We start from the raw sequence: 27,153 nt of genomic DNA on the forward strand, positions 1-27,153 counted from the left end.
TAAGGCCTCTGAGGCCTATGACTGTCTTATGTCTTCTGGACATTACTTTGTTATTTACCGGTGACTCCCATTCCCGACGACGGGGAATGATTCAGGCATGTGAATCTATGAAAGATACCCTAATACTGGATAAACACAAATATCATTAACACGGTTATTGTTTGTAAATCAAAAAACCACTTAAATGTTTACCTGTTCTTGTAAAGTGTGATTTTTCTCTTGTAGTTGATTTAAAACTGCAGTCTCTCCTTCACCAGCTTGAATTTTGGCATAGAGATCTTCCCTCTCTTTTTCCAGAAGTGAAATACTTTCTTTGCTCTTCTTTAACAGGGCCTCAAAATTTTGAATCTTCTGATCTTTATCCCCAATCTGGCGTAGCACTTGTTCCAAATCATTCTGTAAAATTCAGTTAGAGGATTTAAACATTTGGTAAGCTTTCAAGCCACACACACAAAAAACACTGGGGGTGTAAAATGGTAAATATTTAAGAGTGTAGAGTACAGCTAACAATAATTTTGTCTGTGATTTGAATTTAATAGATCGAAAAATGTCATATCAATCGGCTGAAAGTTTTGTTGCCAATTTGTGAGCTTAGCTGATGGTATGGATGACGTTACTCATCATTGCAGTGGCTTTAATGCAACCCTTAGATTGTTTGACGTTCTACACTGTCGATACGTTTCTGCTAACTCTGTGCAATTACACGTAATAATTTCACACTACGCTTGTTACACAAAATTACACATCACGTAATTATCCACCATCAGGGGCGGAAGATTAGCGTATGGGAATAAAATTAACAATCAAAAGGCAAAAGACTGCTGTTGGTTTGCGCTTTTTTTTGTTGTTGTTTGAATAGCTGTGTCCTCATAATGTACTCTAAAATACAGTGTCAAATAAAACAAAAATTTAATCTTGTACAACTTTTCTGAAGTTTTGCTTTTGCTTATTCAAAGGTAAATTATGCAGAATTTTACACCCTCTCCCCTCCCCCCCAAAAAGAGTAAGCAAGCTGTTTAAGACGTCTGACAATTGCTGACAGCTTCCATTCGTCACTGCAAACCAAAGATTACATAAAGCACAGTCGTTTTTCTCCTACAGCGCAAGCTTTGAGCATACCTTACACACATAGGATCAATGTGTTCATGATCAAGTGTTACTAAGTTCTTTCTAAATGGCGTGCAGTTCTGTGAGTCAGCATGTGCTGTCAGTTATCAAAGAAATTAGTTTAAAAAAAAACTAAGTTCTTTTAAAATAATTCACAAGTCTCACTCACTTTAGCAAATCTTGCTGATATGGAAGAGTTGCTGCCAACTATTCATATTAATGCTACACCTTGAACAGTGTCAAGAAAACAGCTCACACCAACACCATGGAAGCTGGGTGCTCCATTGTCTGAACAATATTTAGGTCAGAATAAGCACCATTATGAGGGTGGCAGTTCACAACATCCCATTATACAGATTTGTTTCTACATAGATGGACACGGATAGAAGTATTTTTAAGTTTTTTAAACCCTTCATAAAATCTAAGTTTCAATACGCTATAACAGGCTTGTTATTCATGACTGAATCCTGGCTCAAGGCAGCAACACTGTAGTCCAGATTGCTTGTTGGGTCCTCTTTTTGCAGGTGGGACCCAGCCAAATTAATGCCTCATCGCTGAACTGCAGAACTTGTGCTCTACACCCTCCTACTCTAGGTAAGGTGGGACAAGTTACTGGAATTCAATGAAAATTCATTTCATTTCAGGAATTGTTTTGAGTCATAAGGGCAGTATGGGCCAGCAACTCGCTAACACAGACAAAAACAAACTGTCCTGAGGAACACGCAGGCTAGTTACAGAGAGATGCCTCATTCCTGCAGGGCACAGCAGTGCAATGTACGACTGATCAACTTCCCTACCTAAATACCCTAAAAAACATGCACATCTGGAATTCAGATTTTTCAGGAATGGTGTATTTTATAATGAGAAAAAAAAGACCGCCATCTATTTATTTGCTTAGTTATCACATCATCATAACACATGATAATGAAATAGTGTAACACCGGCACCACCTTACCTTCTTCTAGCCCTCAATCTTCCCTATCTCAACATTTCCTACCTCTGTCCTTCAAACCTCGATCCCATGTGTCACCAAGCAGGCAGAGCACATATTACAAACTCCCATCATACACATAACCAGCACAGTGCAAAAAAAAGTGTTGCTGGATTCCCCTATTAAATTGCACTTGTCAATGCCCTAACTTAATATAGGCTTGGCTCTGCAGGGGTGTGGAATTTTGTAAAAGATCTGCTTGTCCAGTAGAAGAGACGCTCATAAATCATCTTGCTAAAAAAAAAAATAGATATCCAATTTGGTGATATGTAGTGAGGTGACAGATAACAGCAGGGTTTTTCATTATATCTCAGCTTTTGTAATAGCTTATCAGACAGTGCCAGGACTCATATTATGCCATGGTTTCGACCTGAACTCTGATTATGCTACCTTTCTGATTATACGGGCCTCTGAAAATAACAGAGCTCTATTTATATGAGATCGTTGAATATTTGCAGGCTTTATGCATGAAGAGGCTCTATTTACGTATGAGCCCTGAACAAGCCAATTAATTTATCATGGTAGGGTCCTGCATATGCAGGCATTTTCCTTAAACTATTCTTCTGATTACAGCAGAGTTCTGCATATGTAATTGGTTTAATTGAACCATTTCTCACTTTCTCAGGTTCTGAGAAAGAGTCTTATGGATCACTTTGTGAAAATTACCTTTTATATGACCAAATTTATGCTCGTTATATTAACTCAATAAAATTTGTTGCACCAGTCCCAACTTCCAGATACAAAATATTACATTAACAGCAGATAAATCTGAGAGACCGTCTTAATCCATCCCCAACGGGGGCCTCAAGCCGTACTACTACCACCATTTGCCCCGTATTTTACTATATTTTGTGGGCAGCCCCTGGCCTCTTAGATTGGCTTTTCTTGCTGAGCGCACCAGTCCACCCCTCTTCTCCAGGCAGGGAAAGTGGGAGGTTGAGGGTTCTTGAAATTACAAGCAATGCCTCTTTTTCATCCACATCTTCCAGGATTCCCAAAATAGCATACTTGTGTGTCAGGAAAAATAGTGTGCCCTAAGACTCTGGAGTGTGTGACGCCGAAGTGTTTTATCACAGGACTTTTCCAAACCATTTGGAAAAAGTTGACGTCAGGCCATTCACATGGTGTACAAGTAGGGCTGAGAGCGGCAGCGTGCCATAAGCATCAAGACGCGAGAAAGTTGGCATGGAGGCAGTGGAGTTGGATCAGCCGGAGTCAGGAGGATATGGCCTACTACTGGGGTGTCATTTATGACTAGCGGTAGTCAGCGTCGTCCAGGGTCTCCACCCAGTTTTCCCATTTCTGCTTCAGGTATCCTAGTTGCTCAAGGATGTTGCGCACGTGTGTGGTAGATTTAAGAAATCACCCCCTTCCCGACAGAGTCCATAAGGAGTTTTGCTGTGAGAGGGTTGAATTATGGAAGGCTCTCAAATGATTAGGTCATGCAGATTTGTAGAGCACACCCGGAAGGGTATCCCGGTGCTGAGCAGGTGTGAGTTTAGTCTCACCAAGGGCCTACTAGGACACTCTAAAAGCCAGGTCTTCAGCTTCTTGCAGAATTGAAGAAGTGAGAAGGAGGATCTTGTGTGTAGTGGTAGGCAGCTTCACGCTTTAGGAGCAATATAAGAAAATGCTTGGACTGCCGGATCTGGTTTTCTCTATGCGTGAAATTTGTGCAAGTAGGAGTCCGGACGAGCGGAGGCATCTGGAAGGTTTTTGAACGCAGATGAGATTGTGGAGGTATGCTGAGCCAGTGTTATGCAATGCCTTGAAATTGCTGGTGAGGAATTTGAATTGCGCTAGTTTGTGAATGCAGAGCCAGTGGAGCTTCTTCAACAGCGGTGTGATGGGTGAGCGTTGTGATGGGTGAGCAGCGTGGGAGGTTGAGTGATTCTGGCCTCTGAGTTCTGAATGGTCCACAGCTTCTGATGAGTTTTTTGTTGATCCCGACACACAGATTGTTCTTATAAATCGAGCTTGCTTGTGACCAGAGCATGTCACATTTTTCTGGGTGCTGATTGCGAGCCATCTCAAAATCTTTAGGGTATGGAAGCATGAGGTGGTGGCAGCATTAATTTGGGCAGTCATGTCGAGTTTGCGGTCGATGTTGATGCAGAGGTTCTTGGCGTGGGGAGAAAGGCACACTTCTGTAAAATAATACTATTGAATCCTTTGCATTTTAGAGTAGTTACTTGCATGCAGAGATTACAAACAAGGGGTGTTGATAGACTGGTACTCTGCCAGGGCATGCCTGAGCTGAAGATATTGGTGGAATTGTGTTTTGGAGAGCTGAAACTGGTTTTGTAGCTTTTGAAAAAAAACACGTGACCACCCAGCCAAATGTCCCCCAGAGTGGAGATCCAGATCTTGTCTCATCTGTTGAAGCCCTCTAATTGTGTGGTGTGAGGGAGGTAACTGCCGTCCCAAAAGGCAGGGGGGGGGGGGGGGGGAGAATCTACTGAGTGTCTGTCCACCATGGCCCACAGCAAAGTCCTCCATGTCAGGAGAACTAGCTTGATGGCCTCGGGGAAGTGTTTCGGGATAGGGGTTGCCATATAGGAGGTCCCTTAGTTTGTCCAGCCCCAGGAGGGAGAGTTCCACTGGTTAGGCCAGATCATGCTACCCTCCAGTAGCCATTCATTTACCACCAGCACTTGGGCCATGCAAAAGTATAGTTGTATGTCGCCCATTGCCATCCCTCCATCATATGTCGAGAGACGACATTTGGTCATGGCAATGAGGGGGGCCTTGACTGCCCAGAAGAAGGAGCGAATTTCAACGGCAACCTTCGTGAACCAAGTGTTCCGGATCAGTGGCAGGAAATTTTTCAAAGTACATATATTAAAAAAGAGAGGGAGAACCATTATCTTGAAAAGGAACACCCTTCCGAGGATATAAAGCGGCAGGCCACGCCAGCACACGAGGTCTTTCTTCACTTGAGGAAGAAGGGGTGTGAGGTTCAGGTGTCATGTAAGTTAGGGTTCTAGGGGCAATGGTGATGCCCAAGTATTTAAAAATTAGGTGTCGGACTAGAATGGCCCTGCCAGGAGGCCGAATACGAGTTGCCACTGATTGGCACTAGGAGGGATTGGTTTCGGTTCAAACGAAGGCCTAAAGTCTCTTTGTGGAAGCTTAGCAGTTTAAGGCACAGAGGGTCAGAAAGGAGGGAGTTTTGTTAGGAACACTAAGACGTCATCTGGTTAGAGTGCGATTTTGTCCTCTATCCCCTCACCCCAAACCAAACTGGTCATCTGAGCATCACTTTGTATCAGCCATGCCAGCGGCTCAATCCCTAGGGAGAATAGAAGGAGGTGGGGCAAGGGGGCAGCCCTGGTGTGTCCTTCTGTCGATAGGAAAGGTTTTTGATAGTGCCCTGTTTATTCTGACCTGGGCGCTTGGTTGCGCATACAGGGGTCACACGAGAGAGCAAAACTTTAGGCTGAATACCATGATCTCCACACCCCCTCCAAGAAGGCCCAGTCAATCGTGTCAAATGCTTTCTCGAAATCAATAAGTAACAGGGCACAGGGACCTTGGAGTTCACAAGACCGGGCCAGTGCTATGTGCACTCACCAGATACAGTGGTGGATACTGTAGCTCGGCATAAAGCCAACTGAGATCCAGGTGGACCAAAGCCTCAATAACCTGAGTAAGGCGAAGAGCCTGAAGTTTTTAAAGGATTTTAACCTTCATGTTGATCAGGGAAATGGAGCATAAGTTCTCGCAAGTGGGTTCTGTATCATTTGTCCTTGGGATGAAAACTAAAGTCGCAGAGTCCACCTCCGTCGGGAAGATTCCCGCCTTGTGAGCTTCTCTGTATAAAGGATGTAAATGAGGAGCTAGATGGCATTTGCAACAGAATCCTGGAGCAAAGCTATCTGGGCCTGACTTTTTCCCCCGGGTTAATCGCCAGGATAGCCTTTTCCATCTCCTTTATGGTCAGGTCAGCCACTAAGGCCTCCTTCAGGGTGGCGGGTAGGTTGTGGAAGAGAATCTCTCAGAGTAACTGTTTAATTTATTTAGCAGTTGAGCAAGGGTGTTGAGCATAAAGCTTTTTTTTTTTTAAACATTTTTATTGGCATTTTTAATTGCAGTGACATTTTGCATCATGTGACACATTTTCAAACTACATATTCTGGACGTCAAAACAGATGCATTGTTCATCATGCAGTGATCAGTCCAACGTTGAGTCCGTGCGGACATGATTCTATATAAAATTCCTGAACAGAACTGGGTTGGAAACAAACTAGGGAGGGGGGGGGGGGGGGGGGGGAGGTGAGCCAGGTGAGGTCATGGTAGACTCGGCACTGAGGTCTGGCCTGTCATTGGGCATACAGTATAGTACTTAGAAGCTAATGGATTGCTATGTGTGTCGCGTGAGGGAGTCTGGCATCCATGTTCACGGTCTGTATCGGTGGCTGTCTGTCTTGCGGTGCGGCAGAGCAGTCTTCCGGGTCTTCATGGGTCAGTGATTGTTTGAAGTGGTTCAGTAGGATAGACCAGTCTAGTGATATGGGGTGTTTGCGCAACCCTTTTACCTCCTCTTCCCGTAATGTCTCTTCCTCCGCTAATGCCCATTTTTGAACCGCACCCTCCCAAGCAGCGACCGGGGGCCTGTAGGAGACCGCCAGTGCATAGCAATGTTGCGTTTGGCCAGTAAAATGGCTAGTGAGGCAAATCTGAGGGGTACTTTGTGTTGTTTTCTTTTCTGATAGATACCCTGTGCACTGGCTTCCCATGTTTTCAAATACGTGAGTCCAGTAAGATCCCCGAGGGACTTATGGATGTGTTGCCAGTACAAGTGCAGTGTGGGGCAGCTCCAGAACATATGCTGGAAGTCTGCCGCTGGTGAGCGACATCTGGGGCACAGGAACGGAGTGTCGGGATAGAAGCGTTGGAGGTGTGTTGTTGTCAAGTACGCTCTATGGAGGATGTGGAATTCTATATTCTTGAATCGCGCATTTCGAGACACCTTCTTGGGGTGTTCGAGAGCTTTTTCCCCACTCTCTCATGTAGTGAGCGGCCTAGTTCGTCCTCCCAGGTGGCCCGTAGGGCCTCTAGTGGTTTGTATCCGAGTTCCCTGATAGCTTTGTAGAGCCATGTGACCAAATGACGGCCTGTTCCCATGTGCAAGAGTGTGTGTATGACCGGGTGTATAGGTGGTTCCCCTGTCGAAAGGTTGTGGTACTGTCTGTAATGTGTGAGGAGTTGGCGATGGGAGTAAAAACTGGCCGGCGGGAAGGTCATGATCCTCCATTAGGCGTTGAAAGGGTTTGAGCTGGCCGTCCTCGAACAGACCCTCGGCTTCAGTGACACCGCAGTCTGTCCAAGTGCGGAGCATGGTAGATGTATAGTAGTGTTCCTGCATGGGCCAACCGACTAACGGGAGAAGGGGAGAGTATGGGGACATCGCGGGCGCCATGCGGTGTATTCTCTGCATGCACTGGCAGGCAACTGTCACCTGTAGAGGGTATGTACGGCGAGGCTTAGTACCAGGCAAAAGCAATCGTCGGATTTCTGGTATGGGCACTGGGCCGGTCATAGTGTATGTCTCTGCTATGTGTCTGCCCACTGTCCAATAGGAGAGCCACTGTAACTGTGCGGCTAGAAGATAGGATTCGAAGGATGGAGCAGCCAGACCCCCTTGTGTGGTGGGTAGCTGTAGCTTCACCAGTGCTACCCTATGTCTGTTTGCCCCCCATATCAATGATCCAAGGACATCTAACTGTAGCGGGTACACCGTAGATTTCTCCTAGTTTACTCTTAGCTCCGAGACCTTCGCAAATTCTGTCAGCGTGACCCAAATGGGTGTTAGGTCTGCGGTGATGTCTCAGATGTATATGAGGAGATCGGCATACATAGAAACACTGTGTATGGTATGATTAGGCTTTCCTGTTTTCAGTTTCTATTTTTGGTAAATTCTGGTGGGGTTTTTTCAGTGTTTTCAATACCTTAAAAAAAACAGTGTTTATCAGTGGTTACAAATTTTCGCACAGTTAACAACAGAAACAGTGTTTTTCCGGTGTTTATGGAACGTTTTGCTTTTATTATTGCTTGCTTTCCGCACTGATAGTGCATGTGTATATGCAGTGAGCATACAGGGTGTATGAGGTTCAAATACATTAAACTTACTATAGTGCACCATACAATACTTCTTTAGTGAGTCTTTGGTCATGCACACTCGCTCTTTCCTTCCCATGAAAACAATTTATCTGTGAAAACGCCCTCTCAACATTGGCACTTGAGAGAGCCAACGCCAAAACAGCCAGTACACAATTTGCTAACTGTGGCCACTGACATAGCTTTCCATGCCAATACTGGTGCACCTAAAGATTGCGATTCTCTGGGACAGGTTCTGCAAATATGTGTTGAACTGGGTGCATATGCCCTCAGTTATTGAAGCGGTCAAAAATTAAGCAGTTCTTTACAAAGTCCGGAGAAAATGACCATTTACGGAAAAGATCTAGAACTTGTACAGAGCACCTCAGTGAGGCTTCATTGATTTGAAGTGACAAGGTTTCTGAAGGGACATGTCTATTCATCATTGCCAGCCATTTCTCATGCACTGTAAAATGAAATTTCCTGAATTCCTCCTCAACATTTCTTTGCTTCCCAAGTGGCAAGAATTCTAACATGGAACATGTTAGAGTGCCAACATCACTAAAAGTGTCTGCTAGCCAACTCACAAGGAGATGTTTCACATCTACACTAATTACGATGAATACTTGGTAGACAAGGGTGTTTTCAGATTAGTTTTTTATTATGCTCACTGCAGCAATCATGTTTTCCTGTAAAAATCTAATGCAGTAGAGTGTACTTCTTTTCACATCAGTATAAATATGCGACCGAAGATCCTCACATTTCTTGACTTTTGGCATCATCACCAAGCACAAATTCTGTAAACGATCGCCACATGGATAATATAGCACTCACGGCCTCTAGGACTGAGAATCACTAGTTAAATGACGTAGTTGGAATTACTCTTTCATTGATGCCACACAAAGCAGAAAATGAGAAATATTTGCGTTTTTAGTTCCCGTACATAAAGAAACAGTGCACCAGAATGGACTACAAAGTCAATAGCATTTTTCAATAACTCTGAAGATTGTAAAGATGCTTTCAGCATACCATCTTGCAAATAGCAAGGATCTCTTATAGGGAAGCACTTCAGCTCAGGTATTGATTTTGACAGGTCATCACACAACTTTTTCATATAAGTAGCTGAATTACTGCAAATACAAACAATATCCTCAAATCTTTATTGAACTTGGTAAGAGATTTTAGCAGCAGCATTCCAAGTGACACTGCTTTCCATGTTTTCCAAACATCTGGCATCATGTTTTCCCAACTATCCCAGGTTCTTGGTGACAGCACTCTTTTCACATATACCTGTCACTACACATTGCATTGAATATTTAAAGCATAGGGTGTTTGGCAATTCACCTACTATCAATAATGAATCGCTAGAAAAGGGGCTGATATATCAAAGGGTTTCACCCATTCTTTGTCTGTGGGTAAATGTGATGGTACATATTGGGAAAGATTTGTATGAAACTAGCCATTTTGCCTATCAGTGAAATAATCAAATGTATTTCTGGATTCTCTAAAGTTTATAAAATAATTAAATAATGTTTAAAACATGCTTCAAAACCCTGCATCATTAGACCAAAGACCACAAAATGGTAAAAAATAAAAGGAAGACGTAACAATATTTTAGTGACATCCCTAAACAACAAAACTCAAGCAGAATAATGTTAGCTCAGTCTTTCTTGCTGCTGCCTTATGTAACAAAGTTATGTTGTATTGACCCCTTCAGGAAGAAGGAATATGCTACTTACCAGTATGCATCTGTTCTTGGCATGTAGAGCTGCAGATCTATACACTGTGCATAGATCGCCATCTGGTGTTGGGCCCGGATGTTTGCAGTTTGTTTTTCCTCTTGGAAAGTCTTTGGAAGTTCGGTGACTCCTCCCTTGGTTCGTATTGCGCATGGGCTTTGGCTCCATCCTCCGATTGTTTTTCGCCAGCAGGGAAAGATGGAGCGTAGTAGTAACAGTAAAGAAACCCATGTGTGTTGTATCTAAATAAGATAAACTGGAACGGATACAGGTAGCCGGGGAGGCGGGTGGGCGTGTATAGATCTGCAGCTCTACATGCCAAGAACAAATGCATACTGGTAAGTAGCGTATTCCGTTCGAGGCATATGAGCTGCAGATTATACACTGTGCATAGATTATATAGCAGTACCCAACCCTAGCGGCGACCACCGGCATCCGTTGCAGTTGTTTGGAACAGTGTTTTTAGTACAGCCTGGCCCACACTAGCTTGTTGCTTGGTTTGCACATCTACACAGTAATGTTTTGTGAAAGTGTGCGGTGTTGACCATGTCGCTGCTTTGCAGATGTCATCTAGTGGTATGTTTCCTAGAAAAGCCATAGAAGCCCCTATCTTCCTTGTAGAATGGGCTTTAGGGGGAACAGATAGAGTTCGTTTTGCTTTGTGGTAGCAAATCTGTATGCATTTTACAATCCACCTAGCTATCCCTGATTTAGAAATAGGGTTGCCTTTATGTGGTGGAGAGAAGGAGACAAATAGCGGTTTGGTTTTCCTGAAAGGTTGTGTCCTTTGGATGTAGTAAAGTAAAGCCCTTTTAACATCCAGTGTGTGTAAAGCCCTTTCCGCAACGGTTTGAGGTTGTGAGAAAAAGACTGGTAATTCTACTGACTGGTTTAGATGGAATGGAGAAATTACTTTGGGTAGAAATTTTGGGTTGGTGCGGAGTACAACCTTGTTCTGATGCATTTGGAGAAAAGGTTCCTGTATAGTGAGTGCTTGTATTTCACTAACCCTTCTGAGGGAAGTGATGGCCACTAGGAAAGCTGTTTTACATGTGAGAAATTGGAGCTCACATTTATGTAATGGTTCGAAAGGGGGTCCCATTAACCTTGTGAGAACTATATTCAAGTTCCAGACAGGTGAGGGTGGTACTCTGGGTGGAATTACTCTTTTGAGGCTTTCCATAAAGGCCTTGATGGCAGGCACTCTGAAAAGTGATAGGTGCTGCCTGTTCTGTAAATAATAAGCAACTGCAGCGAGGTGTAACTGAATGGAAGTATATGCTAGGTTACACCTTTGTAGATGGAGTAAGTAACATATAATGTGCTGTATGGATACATTTAAAGGATTGATTGTGTTGTGGCAGTAAACAACAAATCATTTCCACTTTGCAGCATAGCATGCCCTAGTAGTAGGGCGTCTAGCTTCCCTGATAATATTCATGCAATCAGGGGGGAAGGTTAAGGTATCCGAATTCTAGGACCTCAGGAACCAGATCGCAAGGTTGAGCTGAGCTGGGTCCGGGTGCCTGATCTCTCCATGGTTCTGGGTTAGGAGTCATGGTGAGAGGTGTAGCTTTTGGTGTGGTACTACCGAGAGTTCCAGCAGTGTGGTGTACCACGGTTGTCTGGCCCATGTTGGAGCTACTAGGATCAGTGTTAGGGAATGCTGTTGTAGCTTTCGTACCACTAATGGAATTAGTGGGAGAGGTGGAAAAGCGTATGCAAATTTGTTTGACCAGTTCATCCATATCGCATTGCCTTTGGACAATGGGTGTGGATATCTAGCGGGGGGCGTGGCTTAACACGCGATGCGGATGGACGTGCCTGGGTAGAGCTCCCGGCTGAGCTCTCCTACCCCGGGCCGATTCTCCGGCTAAAATTACCCTGCACGGCCCGATACTGCTGGCGGACCTGCCTTGGGCCCCGGTGCACGCTCCGGCTGCCTCCGGTGACGATCGGCGGTAAGACTCCGCACCGACCCCAGAGGCGAGGCTGAGGCCGCCTTGGCGACGACGCTGCAGGGGCTCCTGGCTTCCGGCGGTCTACTGGGCCCTGTGCTGCGGCCTATGGGGGGAACATCGCGGCAACAAGCAGCAGCCCGCGACCTTCACGGAGCGGTCCCCCGCACGGCTGGGGCTGGCTTTGGAGAACACTGGAGACACACACCCCCCCCCCCCCCGGAGATACAATCGGAGGCGGCAGCCGGCTGAGGGCGGCCTAGGGGAACCACGTGAGAGGAGACTTGGACGCCTGGCCTGCACGTGAGTTGCCTGCCTGGGGTCCCGGGAGCGGCGGGGTGGCGCCAAGGCGAAGACGGTGCCTATCCGCTAACACACAGCAGTTAATGCTCTCCGGACGCTGCTGGGGCTGACTCGCTTCCTGAGGGAGTGGGCTACTCCCGCGGATAGTGGGATCTAGGGGCGCATGAGGGGAAACTGGGGAAACTGGGGCTCCCCCCCCCCCACCCTGCTCCGAAACGGCTTCTCCTGAGCTAGGGCTTCTCCCCCCCTTCCTGAAGAACACTGGAACCTGGGGACGGACTTCGACCGGACGGGGGCGACGCCACTGATGGACATAGCTACCCCCATCGCCGCTGCCCGCCGGCGTCATGGGGCCTGACGGCGTGACTGGCTGGATCCCATAGCCCTTTGCAGTGCAGAACCTACGCCTCCAGGCACTGCGGGAGGTGAGCAACTTCGCGGAGAGGGCGAGAGACACGGATGCGACCACACAACCTGGTAGGGGACACCTGGCATCCGCCTGCCGATGTCGGGCCCTTCACTACCTGGCGCCTCCGGAGCCGCGACGACCAGGACACACTACACGAGACCCGGAGGCCCACAGCTGCGGAACCCAGTGGCGCACTGGGATAAGTGTGTGGGACACCCCACTCCCTGGGGGCGGCCTACGACCCGCAAAGACAGCCTCGACGTCGCAGGGGTGACTCGCCACGTTGGACGGGCCTCCACCCCCCCGCGACAGGAGGGACTTCCTCGCGCGCACCGCCAGCCCCATGCCTGGAGGGGTGCAAACACGCACCGGATCAGGGACCGCGTCCACAAAGGGAAAGCACGCAAAAGCGGCGCCCAAGATGGATACTGAACAAGTGGCGTCTAAGCTGGACAGCGTCCTAGCAGCCATGGAAAGGATGGAAGACTCCCTCCAACAGACACGCACCTCCCTGGAGACCAGAATCGATGGCGTGGCAATAGACCTAACCCACCTCAGGGCCGACCATAAGAAGCTACAAGATCGCACTATGGCACTGGAAGATACAATGGCAGTCATTGAACCAAAGGCGGCGCAGACAGACAAAAGAGTATAAGACCTCCTGAGCAGAGTGGAATTTTTGGAAGACCGAGCCGAGGACGCGGAGGGACGGGCGCGAAGGAACAACATCCGCCTAGTGGGCATTCCGGAGAAATGGGAAGGGGTGGATCCGGCTCGCCGTGTGGAGGAATGGCTAAGAGAACTGCTGCCCGAAGGCGTGCTCTCCCCCTACTTCGTGGTGGAGAGAGCCCACCGAGTGCCCACGAGACCGCTCCCCCCTGGCTCTAACCCTAGACCGTTTATCCTCCGGATCCTCAACTACAGGGATCGCGATGCCATACTTCGCGAAGCCAGGAAACTAGGGGACATCAACATAGATAATGCCCCGGTGATGTTCTTTCCGGACTATACGGTGCAAGTGCAAAGACAGAGGCATTCCTTCCTGGCAGTAAAAAGGCGACTGCGCGAAGCAGACCTCAAGTACTCGCTACTTTTCCCTGCCAAGCTCCGAGTGATAGCACGAGACAAGACACACTTTTTTACGAGCCCTGAGGAAGCGGAGGCCTGGCTGGATGGAGGAATGCCCGAGGCGCCGAGAAGAGTGCTGGGAACCGCCACCACTGAGCGGACCCAAGGCCCACGACGACGACACAGCCGCAAATCGCCCACGCCTCCACTGGCCGGAGGAGCGATGATTCACTCCCCATCGGTGGACCTAATTCAGCACGAACAGCGAGATGCCCTACGCAAGGTGGCGGCAATCAGTAACTCCCCGGCGCAATCACTTCATCCGGGCGCTAGCCCTGCTGTGTCCTTGACGGATGATGAGGCGATCTATGGTATCCCGGATACCCAGTGCTCTGGGGAACCCCCGGACGTCACGCCGCAAACAGTGGATCTCTTTGGCTGACTGGGACCCGGCGGCGGCCTGCCCCCTGCGGCACGGTACAGACCTACCTAAGCTCATGCCTCGTTCCCTCGCCCCCCCAATGGGAGAATTAGGGGCATCCCTGCGTCCGGACCATCGCTGCTCCGGGGACTCGAGAATGGAGCCAGACACTGAGTACATTTTCTGTTTGTAGACACCAGACTCAATCACCCACAATGCAGGCACGAACGCCTGACCTAAGATGCTGCCCCAACGGTCTGCTGGCACAAGAGACACTCGGAGAGGGGTGCGCCCCCCTGAGACCCTTGCCCACGCCCGATTGACACCCGGGTACGCCGCTGATGTGGCACTGAGCGGCAGACACTGAGCGTCCGCCGGACAGCGGCGGCCTCCACTCCTCACCCGGGAGGGATGCCGAGCACTCCAAAGACTACACCGTTTTGTTTACTGTTACAATATAAGTCACAAGATACCCCCCAAGACTGTATAGTTTACGAGCTCACTTGAGCGTTTGGACGGCGACATGTTGTACAGCCGACCTTTTGGCATTTTTGACTTTGTTGCCATGTTGAGGCTATATGTTTTCCCTTTCTTCCCTATCCCCATGTCCTGCTGTAGATCATGGCACTGCATGTACGACACCAACAATAACTTTGCGGTGGGGGCGAAGCGCTGGACATGGGGGAACACTGTGCTGGGCGTTCCATCTTGGGAGGAAGCGGGACACACACACACACACGACTGCTATGGCTAATGTACAAATATGCACCTGGAACGTCAGGGGAATGCACACACCGGCTAGACGCTATCACATTTACTCATATCTAAAACGACATAAAATCAACATAGCGCTCCTCCAAGAAACGCACTTAAACAGGGCTGAGGTACGGGCGCTGCACCGCAGGTGGCGAGGGCAACTGTATGCCACGGACTATTCCTCATACGCTCGCCGAACACTGATATGGGTCCGCCCCGGGACCCCTTGGGAGGTCACGGATGTTGCAATAGACCGGGAGGGCAGATATACCGCTGCACAAGGCAGGCTAGATGGACGGCCAATTGCACTAGTGTCCCTCTATTCCCCCAACGTCGATCAGGGCGGCTTCCTGGCGCGTCTCTCAGCGACCATGGCACCTTGGCATGCAATCTCGTGGATACGGGGGGGGGGGGGGGGGGGGGGAAGACTATAATTGCACTCTAGATATAACGTTGGATCGCTCCTCCCCACCCCCAGTTAACGCCTCTACACGGGGAGCCACGAAAGCACTACTGGAGTGGGCCACACAGTGGGACCTGCACGATGTTTGGAGAACACGCAACCCGGGGACGAGGGCATATTCCTACTACTCAGGCGCTCATGGCTTGCACGTCCGACTGGACCGGTTCATGGCATCCACTGGCCTTCTACCCCACGTCACAGATACACATTACATGGGTCGCACGCACTCAGATCACAACCCACACTTTATGTCCATAACCTGGGAACAACCGCACCCCCCTGTGCCCACATGGTGCCTGCAACCTGCATTGCTACTAGACGCGGCTTTCCGCGATTCCCTACTCGCGCGTGCTGCACAGTACTTTGAAGACAATACAGGCACGGCATCCACCCCCCAGGTGGAGTGGGACGCCTTCAAGGTAGTGCTCCGAGGACACTGTCTGAACACGCAGGGCCACATGAGACACCAACTGGAGAGGGACCTAACCCGGTTGGAGTCTGACTTGCTCGCCAGGGAGGAGGGGGCTAAAGAAGGTGATGAGGACCCGTTACACGAAGCCCACACGGAACATGCGCGCCTATTAGAGCGACTCCGAAACATCAACTACGCTGCACACTCGGCGAGAACACACCACCTAAGTGACAGACCAGGCAAACTACTAGCCTGGCTGATTTCCCAAGAAGCCCGCTCGGCCCCAGTGGCAGCCATACGGGCAGAGGGAGGGGAACTGGTATACACGCAACGACGCATACACGATGCCTTCATCGCCCACTATGAAGCATTGTATCGCTCCCGCCTACCAGTCCCCCACCCTGATATTGCTGGCTACCTCTCCCCCCTGCAAATGCCGCAACTGACTATCGTGCAGCAGGATGAATTGGGAGCCCCACTCGTACCGGACGAGCTCCGAGAAACCATCTTTAACCTGTCTAATGGCAAATCCCCTGGCCCGGACGGGCTACCAGCTGAGCTTTACAAGGCCGGCTCGGATATTCTCGTCCCGGAACTCCTGAGAATGTACAACGCGGCGGCGGACGACGCCGCTCTGCCCCCAACGTTAAACGAGGCCACCCTGGTCTCTATTCTCAAACCTGACAAAGATAGCACACGGGTGGGCTCTTACCACCCCTTGGCGCTGCTAAACACGGATTACAAGATACTGGCCTCTGCATTAGCCAGGAGGCTGGCCCCCCCATGTGCCCAACCTGGTGCACCAGGATCAAAATGGCTTTGTCCCCACACGCCACACTTCTCACAATATCCGACGCCTCTTTCGGGTGCAGGAGTATGCCACACGGCAATGGCCCAGAGCGGGATGCCTGATACTGGACCTGGAGAAGGCCTTTGACTCGGTCGAGTGGCCGTACTTGAGAGCAGTTACGGAGAAGTACCAACTAGGGGGAGGGTACGGAGCCATGGTCGACCTGCTTTATGGCAGACCGACAGTCCGTGTCCGCACGGGCCAGCTCCTCTCAGACGCCATCCGGGTACGCAGAGGCACGAGACAAGGCTGCCCACTGTCGCCATTGTTGTTTTCCCTGGCCATGGAACCCCTGGCCGTGACGCTCAGGGCACATGGACTGGAATGGGGAATCCCATTAGCGGATGGTCTGCATGCGGTGTCACTGTACGCGGATGACCTATTACTATACGTCAGAGATATAACTGCCATCTCCGCCTCCCTTACTGACATTTTCCGCACCTTTGAGGAGGTGTCGGGCTTGAGAGTCAATTGGTCCAAATCGGGGGCCTACCCCTTTAGTCAGGACACGCCTGAATGTGACATCCGTCTTGGCGGGGACAAGCTGCAGTGGTACCCCACCACCTTTCGCTACTTGGGGATAAGAATATACAGAAACCCGACAGACGTCTTGGAGGGCAACCTCCTCCGAACGATAGCTTCCATCCGAGCGCAAATCGGCTTCTGGAACACCCTACCACTCAATGTGCCCAGCCGCATTGCGCTGACCAAGATGATTGTGCTGCCTCGACTGCTCTATTATTTTGCAAACGTGCCCACGTATGTTCCCACCAAGATATTCCGCGATCTAGAGGTGCTGCTGCGCAGCCTCATCTGGAACAAGGGGAGACCACGAGTGGTGCTGGCCAAACTATACATGCCTGCAGACTCGGGGGGCTTGGCAGTCCCAAACATGGAGCTATACTACCTCGCGGCACAGATGCAATGGGTGGCGGGATGGCTGAGCGGCAGGCACCTCGAGGATACCGCCTCGAACGCAGCTGCCTGGACACGAACGCAAATTAACACGCTGTTCCATCCGAACACCCGCACTCAATGTCCCTCCCAGATATACCTGGCGGTGGCGCGCAGGTGTTTCCTGCGGTGCATTCATCTCACACGAGCGACTAAGCCCTATGCCCCGATCTTACCACTTTTAGGCGCACCTGGGCCGACGGGACCGCTCACTGAGGCCCACTTGGCTAGCTGGGAGCATGCAGGGGTAGACACGCTGGGTGACCTATATGCAGATGGTGAGCTGCTAACCTTCGCAAACCTGACTGATGACGCAGCTCTCCCGATGGGGCAGTTCCTACTGCACGCGTCCCTCTTGCGCACGCTCACTGCTTCCTGGGGCGACATCACAGAGGAACTCCCGATGCACAGCTTCATACAATACCTGCATGTTATGGGCAATGGCTCGCACATCATACACTGGCTAGCGCAAGCTCTACAGGCACACTCGCAACCATCCACACTACCGCTGCGAGAACGCTGGGCGACAGACAGGGGAAGAGACTGGACAGATAAAGAATGGACATTGATCCTGGCTGGCCCGACCAACATCCCCCGTAATCCCCGCTTTAAACTTATACAATACTACATATTGCAGCGTGCATACCTCACGCCCGACAAGATAAATAGATACTTCTCACTGACGGACGCAGCTTGCCAGCGCTGCTCGCTACCGGGAGCAGACCTCCTACATATGCTGTGGCACTGCCCTGATATACGGGCATATTGGGACGACACACTGACACTACTCGCGTGCGACACTGATGAGCGACTGCCACGCACATGGGAGGCATGCTCATTAGGCTTGTATAAGCGCACAAAAAATAAAGTGCAGGCACGCTTTTGGGACATGGGGCTTATAACGGCCAAGCGCTTGCTCACTAAACACTGGAAGGCCACGACCCCCCCGCACATTAGGCACTGGAAAGCCTCCTTCATTAACTGGGCACAAGCGGAGAGCATGGTGCTCCTTCGGGAGGAAACCGCGGGTCTTCGGAAATTCCCCATCGCCCAGCTTTGGGACGACCGCCTTAAAGCATTCCAGATGGCCTGCCAGGAATGAGGGATAACCTGAAACTATAGAACTACCCGATCTCTGAATGACAGACAGAGACGACCCTAAGGCCGTGGCGGAGTCAACTCCCGACCCCCCCGCTCGCCTCTGGTGACCTCTGCTCCCGCCCTAAATGAGACCGACATCAGGGATACATCAGCACGCAGATATCGCACACCAAGCGAACGCTGCTGCCCAGCTCCGAAGTTGCACACATAACATTTGGCTGGGAACACAGACGAGAAGGCATAACCGCCTCACCACACTTGGCCCTTCTCCCCCCAACGCAGCAGAGCACCCAGCACACCAAGGAACTACGCGTGGGAACCGAAGCATTGGGTTTACGTCCTGCCTGGGGGCCCCTCCCCCCCTCTCCCGTCCGCTGCTTCCTGCACACAGTGCACAGCCCCGCTGTGCCCCACTGGACAGTTGCCAACCCCCCCCCCCCCCCCGCTACAGCACACGATGATTCTCCCCCCCCCCCTCCCCTTGACCCCACTTGAATTTACAACCCTAACCCCTACTCTCCATATCGCCACACAAGCGTAGGGAACAGTTTGTTTACTGGCCATGTTCCCTGACCAGATTCCTATCTTATCGCGGATAACAGAGTATGGACGCGTCGTCCGGTATCCCCAGAGCGATACCCTATTAAGCACACACCGCTCTCTGGCAGCAGAGATGCGATGACATACGCACCCCACCAAGGATGGGTACGTCCAGAGCGCTCAGTGAGATCCTGACAAGGGCACATTGAGTAGAATACTGGACATAACCCCAATAACCGGCGGCCTCAGGGGCGCAGCGCTAGGGGGACAGATGCGCGCCATACACCCCGCGCATGGACCCTGACTACGAAACTGTAGGCTAGACTCGCCGAACTTAAGCGTCAACTTTCATGCCTCAGTGAGCTATACCGAAACACTACTGCTATGCTCCGGCCAGCGTTGCGAACACGACGCTGACACTGTACAGCCCGGGAACCCCCACGTTTAAGATTAACCACGACAATTAGGGCAATTCTCGATCAGGGCCTGGGTGACGACCGCAATAGCCGCAATGCAGGCTGGAACACTGCGTCACCACTGTTACCGATACTAAGAATAAGGAAATAGAAAAAGAACAGAAAACCATAGACCTGTAATTTATCAAGATACTTACCTAATGACTGTAACAATACCACCATGTACAACGCCGCCGGACCCCCGGGTTACCGGCGGAATGGCTGTGTCATAATGTTTGGAAGCATATGCTGAATGTCTCCTTGATTGGCCAACATGGGTGGCGAATGTATACTGTAAGATGACACAGCTGTGCAAAATAAAGGTCTTTCAAAAAAAAAATATATTATATATATTTAAAATGGGTGTGGATATCTAGCGACGAAGCTTGGGCATTTTTTGTTTTCGTGGGTGGCGAATAGGTCTATGTGTGGATGCCCCCACTTCTGAAAGAACGGGTGAAGTTCCCACTCGTGGATCTGCTGCGTCTGTCTGCTGAGCAGATCTGCCACGGTGTTTTGGACTCCTGGGACGTGTTGGGCCAGGAGAAAGATATTTTGTGGAATTGCCCATCTCCATATGCTCTGTGCTAATCGAGAGAGCTGTGGCGAGTGTGTGCCCCCCTGTTTTTGAATGTAGTACATGGCAGTCATGTTGTCTGTGCGAATGAGGACTGCCTTGCCTGAAATCTGCGTCTGGAAGGATTTTAGGGCGAGGAAGATTGCCAGTAACTCCAGATGGTTGATGTGGAGTAACTTCTGTTGCGGCGTCCATGTGCCCTGTGCTGTGAGATGTAACAGATGAGCTCCCCAGCCGGAGAGCGATGCGTCTGTTGTCAGGATTATTTGTGGGACCGGGTCCAGGAACGGTCGACCTCTGGAAAGGTTTGTGGTGTTCCACCACTGCAGAGAGCGATGGGTGCGACCGTCTACCAACACCACATCTGTCAGTTGTCCCTGGGCCTGGTTCCACTGGCGCGCTAAGCACTCTTGGAGTGGACGCATCTGGAGTCTTGCATGGGGCACTATGAAGATGCAAGAGGCCATCATCCCTATCAGTTGCATAAACACTCTTGCTGGGAGATAGTGTTGACATATGAATTTTTGACGCAGAGCCTGTATTTTTGCAATCCTGGCAGGATTGGGATAGGCTATGGCTTTTGAGGTGTCTATGGTGGCACCGAGGTATTGTTTTGTGTGTGATGGTACCAGGTGGGATTTTTGATGGTTCACCGTGAAACCTAGCTGGTGAAGTAGTTGGACTGTAGCGGCGGTATGTTGCACACATTGTTCGTAGGACGTGGCTTTTATTAGCCAGTCGTCCAGATACGGGAAGACGTGAATGCGCTGTCTTCTGAGGTGTGCAGCCACTACTGCTAGGCACTTGGTGAATACCGTTGGTGCTGTTGTTACCCCGAACGGGAGCACCTTGAACTGGTAGTGTTGTTCGTCCACCACAAATCTGAGGTACTTTCTGTGAGACTGATGTACTGGGATGTGAAAGTATGCGTCTTTCAAGTCCAGAGTGGTGAGAAAATCGTTCTGGGAGAGGAGTGGAAGAACCTGTTGAAGGGTTACCATGTGAAAATGGTCAATGTATGTAAGTGTTTAGAGGTCTGAGATCTAGGATAGGTCGTAGAGTCTCGTCTGTCTTTGGAATCAGAAAGTACAGGGAGTAGACCCCTAAATTTTGTTGATTTATGGGGACCTGCTCTATAGCTCCTTTTTGCAGGAGGGCGATTACCTCTTGTTTTAGTAGCGTAGTATGTTCTTGAGACATAGGGCGGTGCCTGGGTGGAATGTTTGGGGGGTAGATGTTAATTCTAGGCAATACCCTGACTGAATCATTTGTGTCACCCATCTGTCTGAGGTGATTGTCTCCCAGACGTGAAGGAAATGTTGTATTCTGCCCCCGACCGGAGTGGAATGGTCTGGAGGGAGCGGGGGAAAGTCATTGGGTAGTAGGTGTGGCAGAGCGGGCGGTATTTGTTTTGCCTCTGCCCTTATTATTATTGCCTCTGTATCCACCTCTTTGATAGCCCTTTGTGAAAGTAGATTGAGGAGGGGATTTGTAGGACGTAGATGCACTATCCGAGGAGTAGCCTCTGCCCGTGCCTCGAAAGGAAGAGCGGCGAAAGGAGCGCCAAGGAGTGTGCGACTGTAGGGCTCCCATGGATTTCGCCGTGTCAGTATCTTTTTTAATCTTTGAGGGCTTCGTCAACTTTTGGGCCAAATAGATGATCTTGGTCGAATGGGTGGTTCAATATAGAGGCTTGTACCTCAGGTTTAAAACCTGAAACTCTGAGCCAGGCATGGCGACGGAGAAGGACACTGGTGTTTATGGCCCTGGAGGCTGTATCTGCTGCATCTAGGGCACAGCGAATAGAGGTATTAGTTATTATTTTTCCCTCTTGGATCAATTCATTAGCCCTGTTCTTGTATTTTTCAGGGAGATTGTGCATGATGGCCTCTAACTCATCATAATGCGCCCTGTCGTATCTGGCCAATAGCGCTTGCGTGTTGGCGATACGCCATATGTTGGCGGCTTGTGACGCAGTGCGCTTCCCTGACGCGTCTAGGAGCTTGGACTCTTTGTCAGGTGGTGGTGCTACGCCTGAGAATTTGAGCGCTTCCTAGCTGTAGATACCACTAGGGAATCCAATGGTGCAGGGCCTTTAATGTATGAAGGGTCTGTGGGGGCGGCTTTGTATTTTCTCTCTATACAGGGGTTTAGGACCCTGGCTCTGACTGGGTCTTTAAAGACCTCCGGTGCATGTTTAATCACTCCCTTTAACATAGGTAGGATGGCAGTAGACCTATGTGCGTTGTCAAAGGTGTCTAGGAGAAAATCTTCCTCCACTGGGTCAGTATGCAACTCCACCCCGTGGTAGTGTGCCGCCCTTTGTAATAGGTGGTGAAAACCTAAGGAATCTTCAGGTGGGGATGGCCTAGATGGGTAAAGGTCATCCTGTGGGACATCTGGGATGTCCGGATTATTATAGTCGTCCCATAGGTCTGGAGATCCAGTAGGGGTGGGATCCTGTGGCACATCTGCTGGATCATAATATGGGTCTCCTAAGTCATCTGGGACAGGAGACAAGGTTGGGGAACGATGAGGCGGGGGTGGAGAGGGTAGAGGTGGGGAGGGTGGAGGAGGAGGGGAAGGCACTCTGAAAGGGGAGGTAGCAGTGTCTTTCCTCTTTGGAGGTGAAGGTGGAGCTGGTTTGTCCAAGTGTCTCTTTTTTGTAGACAATGTCAAATGTCCAGTTTTTGGATCCTTGGTGAGTGTCTTTTGGAGAGGATCCGGTGTAAAAAGTTCTTGCGACACTGGTTCGGTCGGCGCCGAAGTTTTCGGGGCAGACAGCTTTTTAGGCTTGTCTAAGCCGTGCTTCTTTGGGACCTCCGATTATTTGGTCGGCGCCGAAGAAGGCTTCGGCACGGGAGTGTCGGTGCCGAGGGCCTTGTGATGTTTGGTCGGCACCGGCAGGGCAGGTTTCGACACCGAAGGCTTTGGTACTGGGTTCGGTGTGGAGATGGAGGCCGATCTTTTCTTCGGTGCCGAAGGGTGTTTTTCGGTACCGCTGGTAGGCTGGCTCGAGCCAGAGCTGCCAGAAGGCTTAATAGGCTTCTTTACCGGGCCCGAAGGTGGGGTGTGAGAAGCAGTATCCTTGGTCTTGCCTAGGCCCGAAGGCGAAGGTGTGACCGAAGCCTTTTTGGGTATCGGCGTGGGTGTGGGAGGGGGTATTGTACTCACGACCCTCTGCGCCGGGGTGATGTCCTCCACATCTGAGTCGTCGGCCTCGGAAGCACCGACGAGGTCGTCATCCTCTTCTTCGATGTTCTGCTGTCCCGGAGCTTCGACGTCGTCCCCGAAGATGTCGACTGGAGCGGAGGTCGAGGAGTGCACCATGTTGCGTCGATCTCGAATAGTCTTTTTAGAGCGAAAAGACTTGCAGGCGGGACAGTCTCGGGCCTCGTGTTCAGGGGAGAGGCAGAGGTTGCACACCTCATGAAGATCGGTGTGGGGAAACTTGGACCCACATCGAGGGCACTTCTTGAAGGGAGTTCTTTCCATCAGCCGAGACCGGAGCCGGAATAGGCCTGAAGGCCGCCGTCGACGACCGGAATCGAAGAAGTGCCGAAGAGAAGGTGAGTAAGATGATTTATTATCTGAAGGAGCTCGATGAGCGAGGATTTTTGCGTCGATCGTTGAACTGGAAAGTTTGGAACCGGAGCGCGAAGTATTACATCCGAGCCCGATGGCGGAAAAAAACAATCTGAGGATGGAGCCGAAGCCCATGCGCAATACGAACCAAGGGAGGAGTCACCGAACTCGTGACTTCCAAAGACTTTTCAAGAGGAAAAACAAGCTGCAAACATCCGGGCCCAACACCAGATGGCGATCTATGCACAGTGTATAATCTGCAGCTCATATGCCTCGAACATAGAAATTACTCTTTCACTCACCTTTTCCTTTCTTTGAATGGGTCTTTATCAGTTATTATATGTCTAAACCTAAAACCGGACAGCCTAGGTATGATCTTTAGGAATGCCCCATTGTTCTTTCTCCAGTCTCAACGGTATTGCCAGCGGTTCCACCGCTAGGGCGAAAAGCAGGGGCGAGAGTGAGCAACCCTGCCTCGTGCCGCGTTGTACCGCGAATGCTGGTGAGATGCATCGCCCTATACGAACGCGCGAGGTGAGTTTGGTATAAACTAGCTTTGTATACGCCAAGAGAGTGGGGCCGAGTCCTATTCGCTGTAGCACTGAGAAGAGGTACTGCCATGTGAGGGTGTCAAAGGCCTTTTCGAGGTCTAATATGAGGCAGGCTGCCCAGCGGTGAGTGTCACCCACTTGATCTTGGATATGGAATAGGCGACGAATATTCTGGGATGTGGTTCTGCCCGGGACAAAACCGCATTGATCAGGGTGTACCAGGGGCCATATAATTTGCGTGTATCTGTCCGCTAGTATCCTACCTAGGATCTTACAATCGGTGGAAAGGAGCGTGATGGGGCGGTAGGATGCTAGCAATTGTGGATCACGGTTAGGCTTCAGAAAGGTCACGATGACCAATTCCCGGAGGGACTCCGGCATTTCTCCCGTGTCCAATGCTGTGGTGTACATCGCCACCAGTAGGGGGGAAAAGGTCTTGTAATATTCTAAGGGGAGCCAGTCTAGTCCCGGTGCTTTGTTGCGAGCCAAGGTGCGTAAGGCATGGGTGATGTCTGTGGTCTGAATCTTCCTCTCTAGAGACGTAATTGTCGTAATTGCGGGAATCGTTAAGGGGTCGAGAAAATCATTTATACCGTCCTGTTCGTCCGAGATGGGGTGTCGGTAGACCGCTGAGTAATGTTGATGGAATACTGTAAGAATCTGGTCTTGGGAGCGGACGAGGTTACCGTGGGGGTCTATGATCTCGGTTATGGGTTTTATGTCATTGTCTTGTTTGGTTAGCCAGGCTAGCAAGGTACCCGTTTTATCACGGTCTTTGTGCATCCGGTTTGCATACATCCTGAAATTGTATGGCCGGAGGTCGACACAAGCCGCCTTATAGTCCGTTCTGGCCTTGGCGAGCCGTGTCACTGCCTCGTCCGATAGGTCATCTTGTTTAGTGAGGGTAGCAAGGTGTTTTTCAGCTTTGGTGAGTGTTTGCTCTAGGGTGCTTTTAACACCCACTATTTGCATGATACATTCTCCCCGGGTCACCACCATAAATGTGTCCCATTCTATCAATGTAGAGGACGCTGTCCCGGTGTTGTGTGTAAAGTAGTCTTGTATACTCTGCTCCTGATCATGTGTAAAGACTAGGTCTACTAGGCAATCACACAGAGGGCGCTGAGCACAAGAATCTGTCTAGGCGGACTCTAAGGTTATAAGGGACGGAATGAAACGAATAGAGACGGGTCTGCGGATGTTGCATTCTCCAGACGTCCGTGAGTGCTCATTGTGTGACCCGTTCTGTCTGTTTCTGGGCAGTCGAGTGTGTGGGTGGGGGATGGGAGCGGTCTAGAGTGATGTCTAGTGTGCAGTTGTAGTCACCTCCTAAAATCCATGGTACAGTGGTTAATTGGGCGAGTACCTCTGAGTCGTTCCCAAATTTTGTCTTGTTCCACGTTCGGGCGTATATACTGCCTAGAAGTACAGAGTGTCCATCAAGAAGGCCCTCTAGTAGGGCGTATCTACCTTCCTTATCTACCACCCGTCTTAGTTCCTGAAATGGGATTCCTGGCCGGACCCAGATCGGTGACCCCGTGCGTATGCAGAGTATGACATGGCGCACATGGTGCCACGCCATTTGGACTGTAATCTACTGATCTCAGCATTAGCGGCGTGTGTCTCTTGTAAAAACACGATCCAAGCGTTTTGGAGCTTCGTGTAGGAGTATATGGCGTATCGCTTGTGGGGTGTATATAGACCTCGGGCGTTGAGTGTTAGGAAACTGATGTCAGTGTTCTGTGTCTGTACAGCCATGTAATTCTGCGGGTGCTCGTTTAAGTGGACCGTTCCTGTCAGGGTCCGGCAGCCAGTGTATGTCGTGTGGTGTGGGGGGATACCCATCGCCATCCGCCCCCGGGCGACGCGCTGCGAGTTTCTCGTTACCTGTGGTTCCATGGGGGTGAGAATGATGCTAGAAAGGGGTAAAAAAACTGCAGGAGGTAACTGGGGCCGGGAAACGTTCCCAATGCTGAGGACCTATCGCAGCCAGCGATACGTCCAAACCTACTCTCTCTGAACTGAAGAGCGCAACGATGAACCATGGGGGTGGCAGTACGTGCTAGGCAAGACATCCCGTCGGTCGGGCCGTTGTAGGATCTTGGAGCGCCGTCTGGAGCTTGGTAAGTTATGTCTATGTCAAAGGTGCTCATGAGAGGTGGGCGAGTATCATGGGTCGCAGTTGGCGAATCGTGCGATCAGTTCAGGCTGGAAGAGAGTTCATTTGTCCATCTATCAGAGTGTCAGCTGACTGGGTGGTGACCATGGGAGGAGTGACTGAGTCCACCCCAGAAGCAGTTTCATCGCGGTCGTCGTCCCCCTCTGAAGAGAAGAGGTGTGGAGCTTGGTCGATATCTTCCATCTGGGAGGAAGCTCATAGATCGATCACCGCCTGTAGGATCCCACGCCTCTCTTTCATGATTTGCTCTAGGTCCGGGGAATCTTGGGTAGCGGCACGGGACCTTATGTCCGCTCCGCTGAGTTGCCATTTGTGGGTGTGTCTTCTGGTACGAGGTGCTTTGAAGGTACGGTCTTGTGCGGGCGTCACTCTAGATTGATGTGCATAGTGCAGATCCGCCCAGTCGTGCGCCTCTTCTGCACTCGTGAAGAAGGTGGCCACGCCATTATGAAGCACCTTGAGGCGAGCTGGAAAGAGGAGGGAGTACTGTATGTGGTGTGCACGCAGCCGTCGCTTTACGTCCAAGAACAAGGATCTTTGCCGCTGTACTGCACGCGCATAATCGGGGCTGATCATGATTTGTTTGTTCTCTACCTGCAGGGAACCTGCTTGTCTGGCCGCTCGCAGCACCGCGG

At 50.4% G+C, this 27,153-nt stretch overlaps 1 protein-coding gene across 2 annotated transcripts in view; it reads right to left on the reverse strand.

Moving 5' to 3' along the window:
- EEA1 (early endosome antigen 1) overlaps window positions 1-27,153 on the reverse strand; it is a 603,471-nt gene that overhangs the window by 382,524 nt on the left and 193,794 nt on the right. For both annotated transcript variants that reach the window (XM_085653202.1, XM_085653203.1), the window contains exon 14: window positions 193-396. In XM_085653202.1, coding sequence (XP_085509328.1) covers window positions 193-396 — 204 coding nt within the window. The remainder of the gene's footprint in view (window positions 1-192; window positions 397-27,153) is intronic.

The sequence above is a fragment of the Triturus cristatus genome, chromosome 4_1, assembly GCF_964204655.1.
Source record: "Triturus cristatus chromosome 4_1, aTriCri1.1, whole genome shotgun sequence".
Taxonomy (NCBI): Eukaryota; Metazoa; Chordata; class Amphibia; order Caudata; family Salamandridae; genus Triturus; species Triturus cristatus.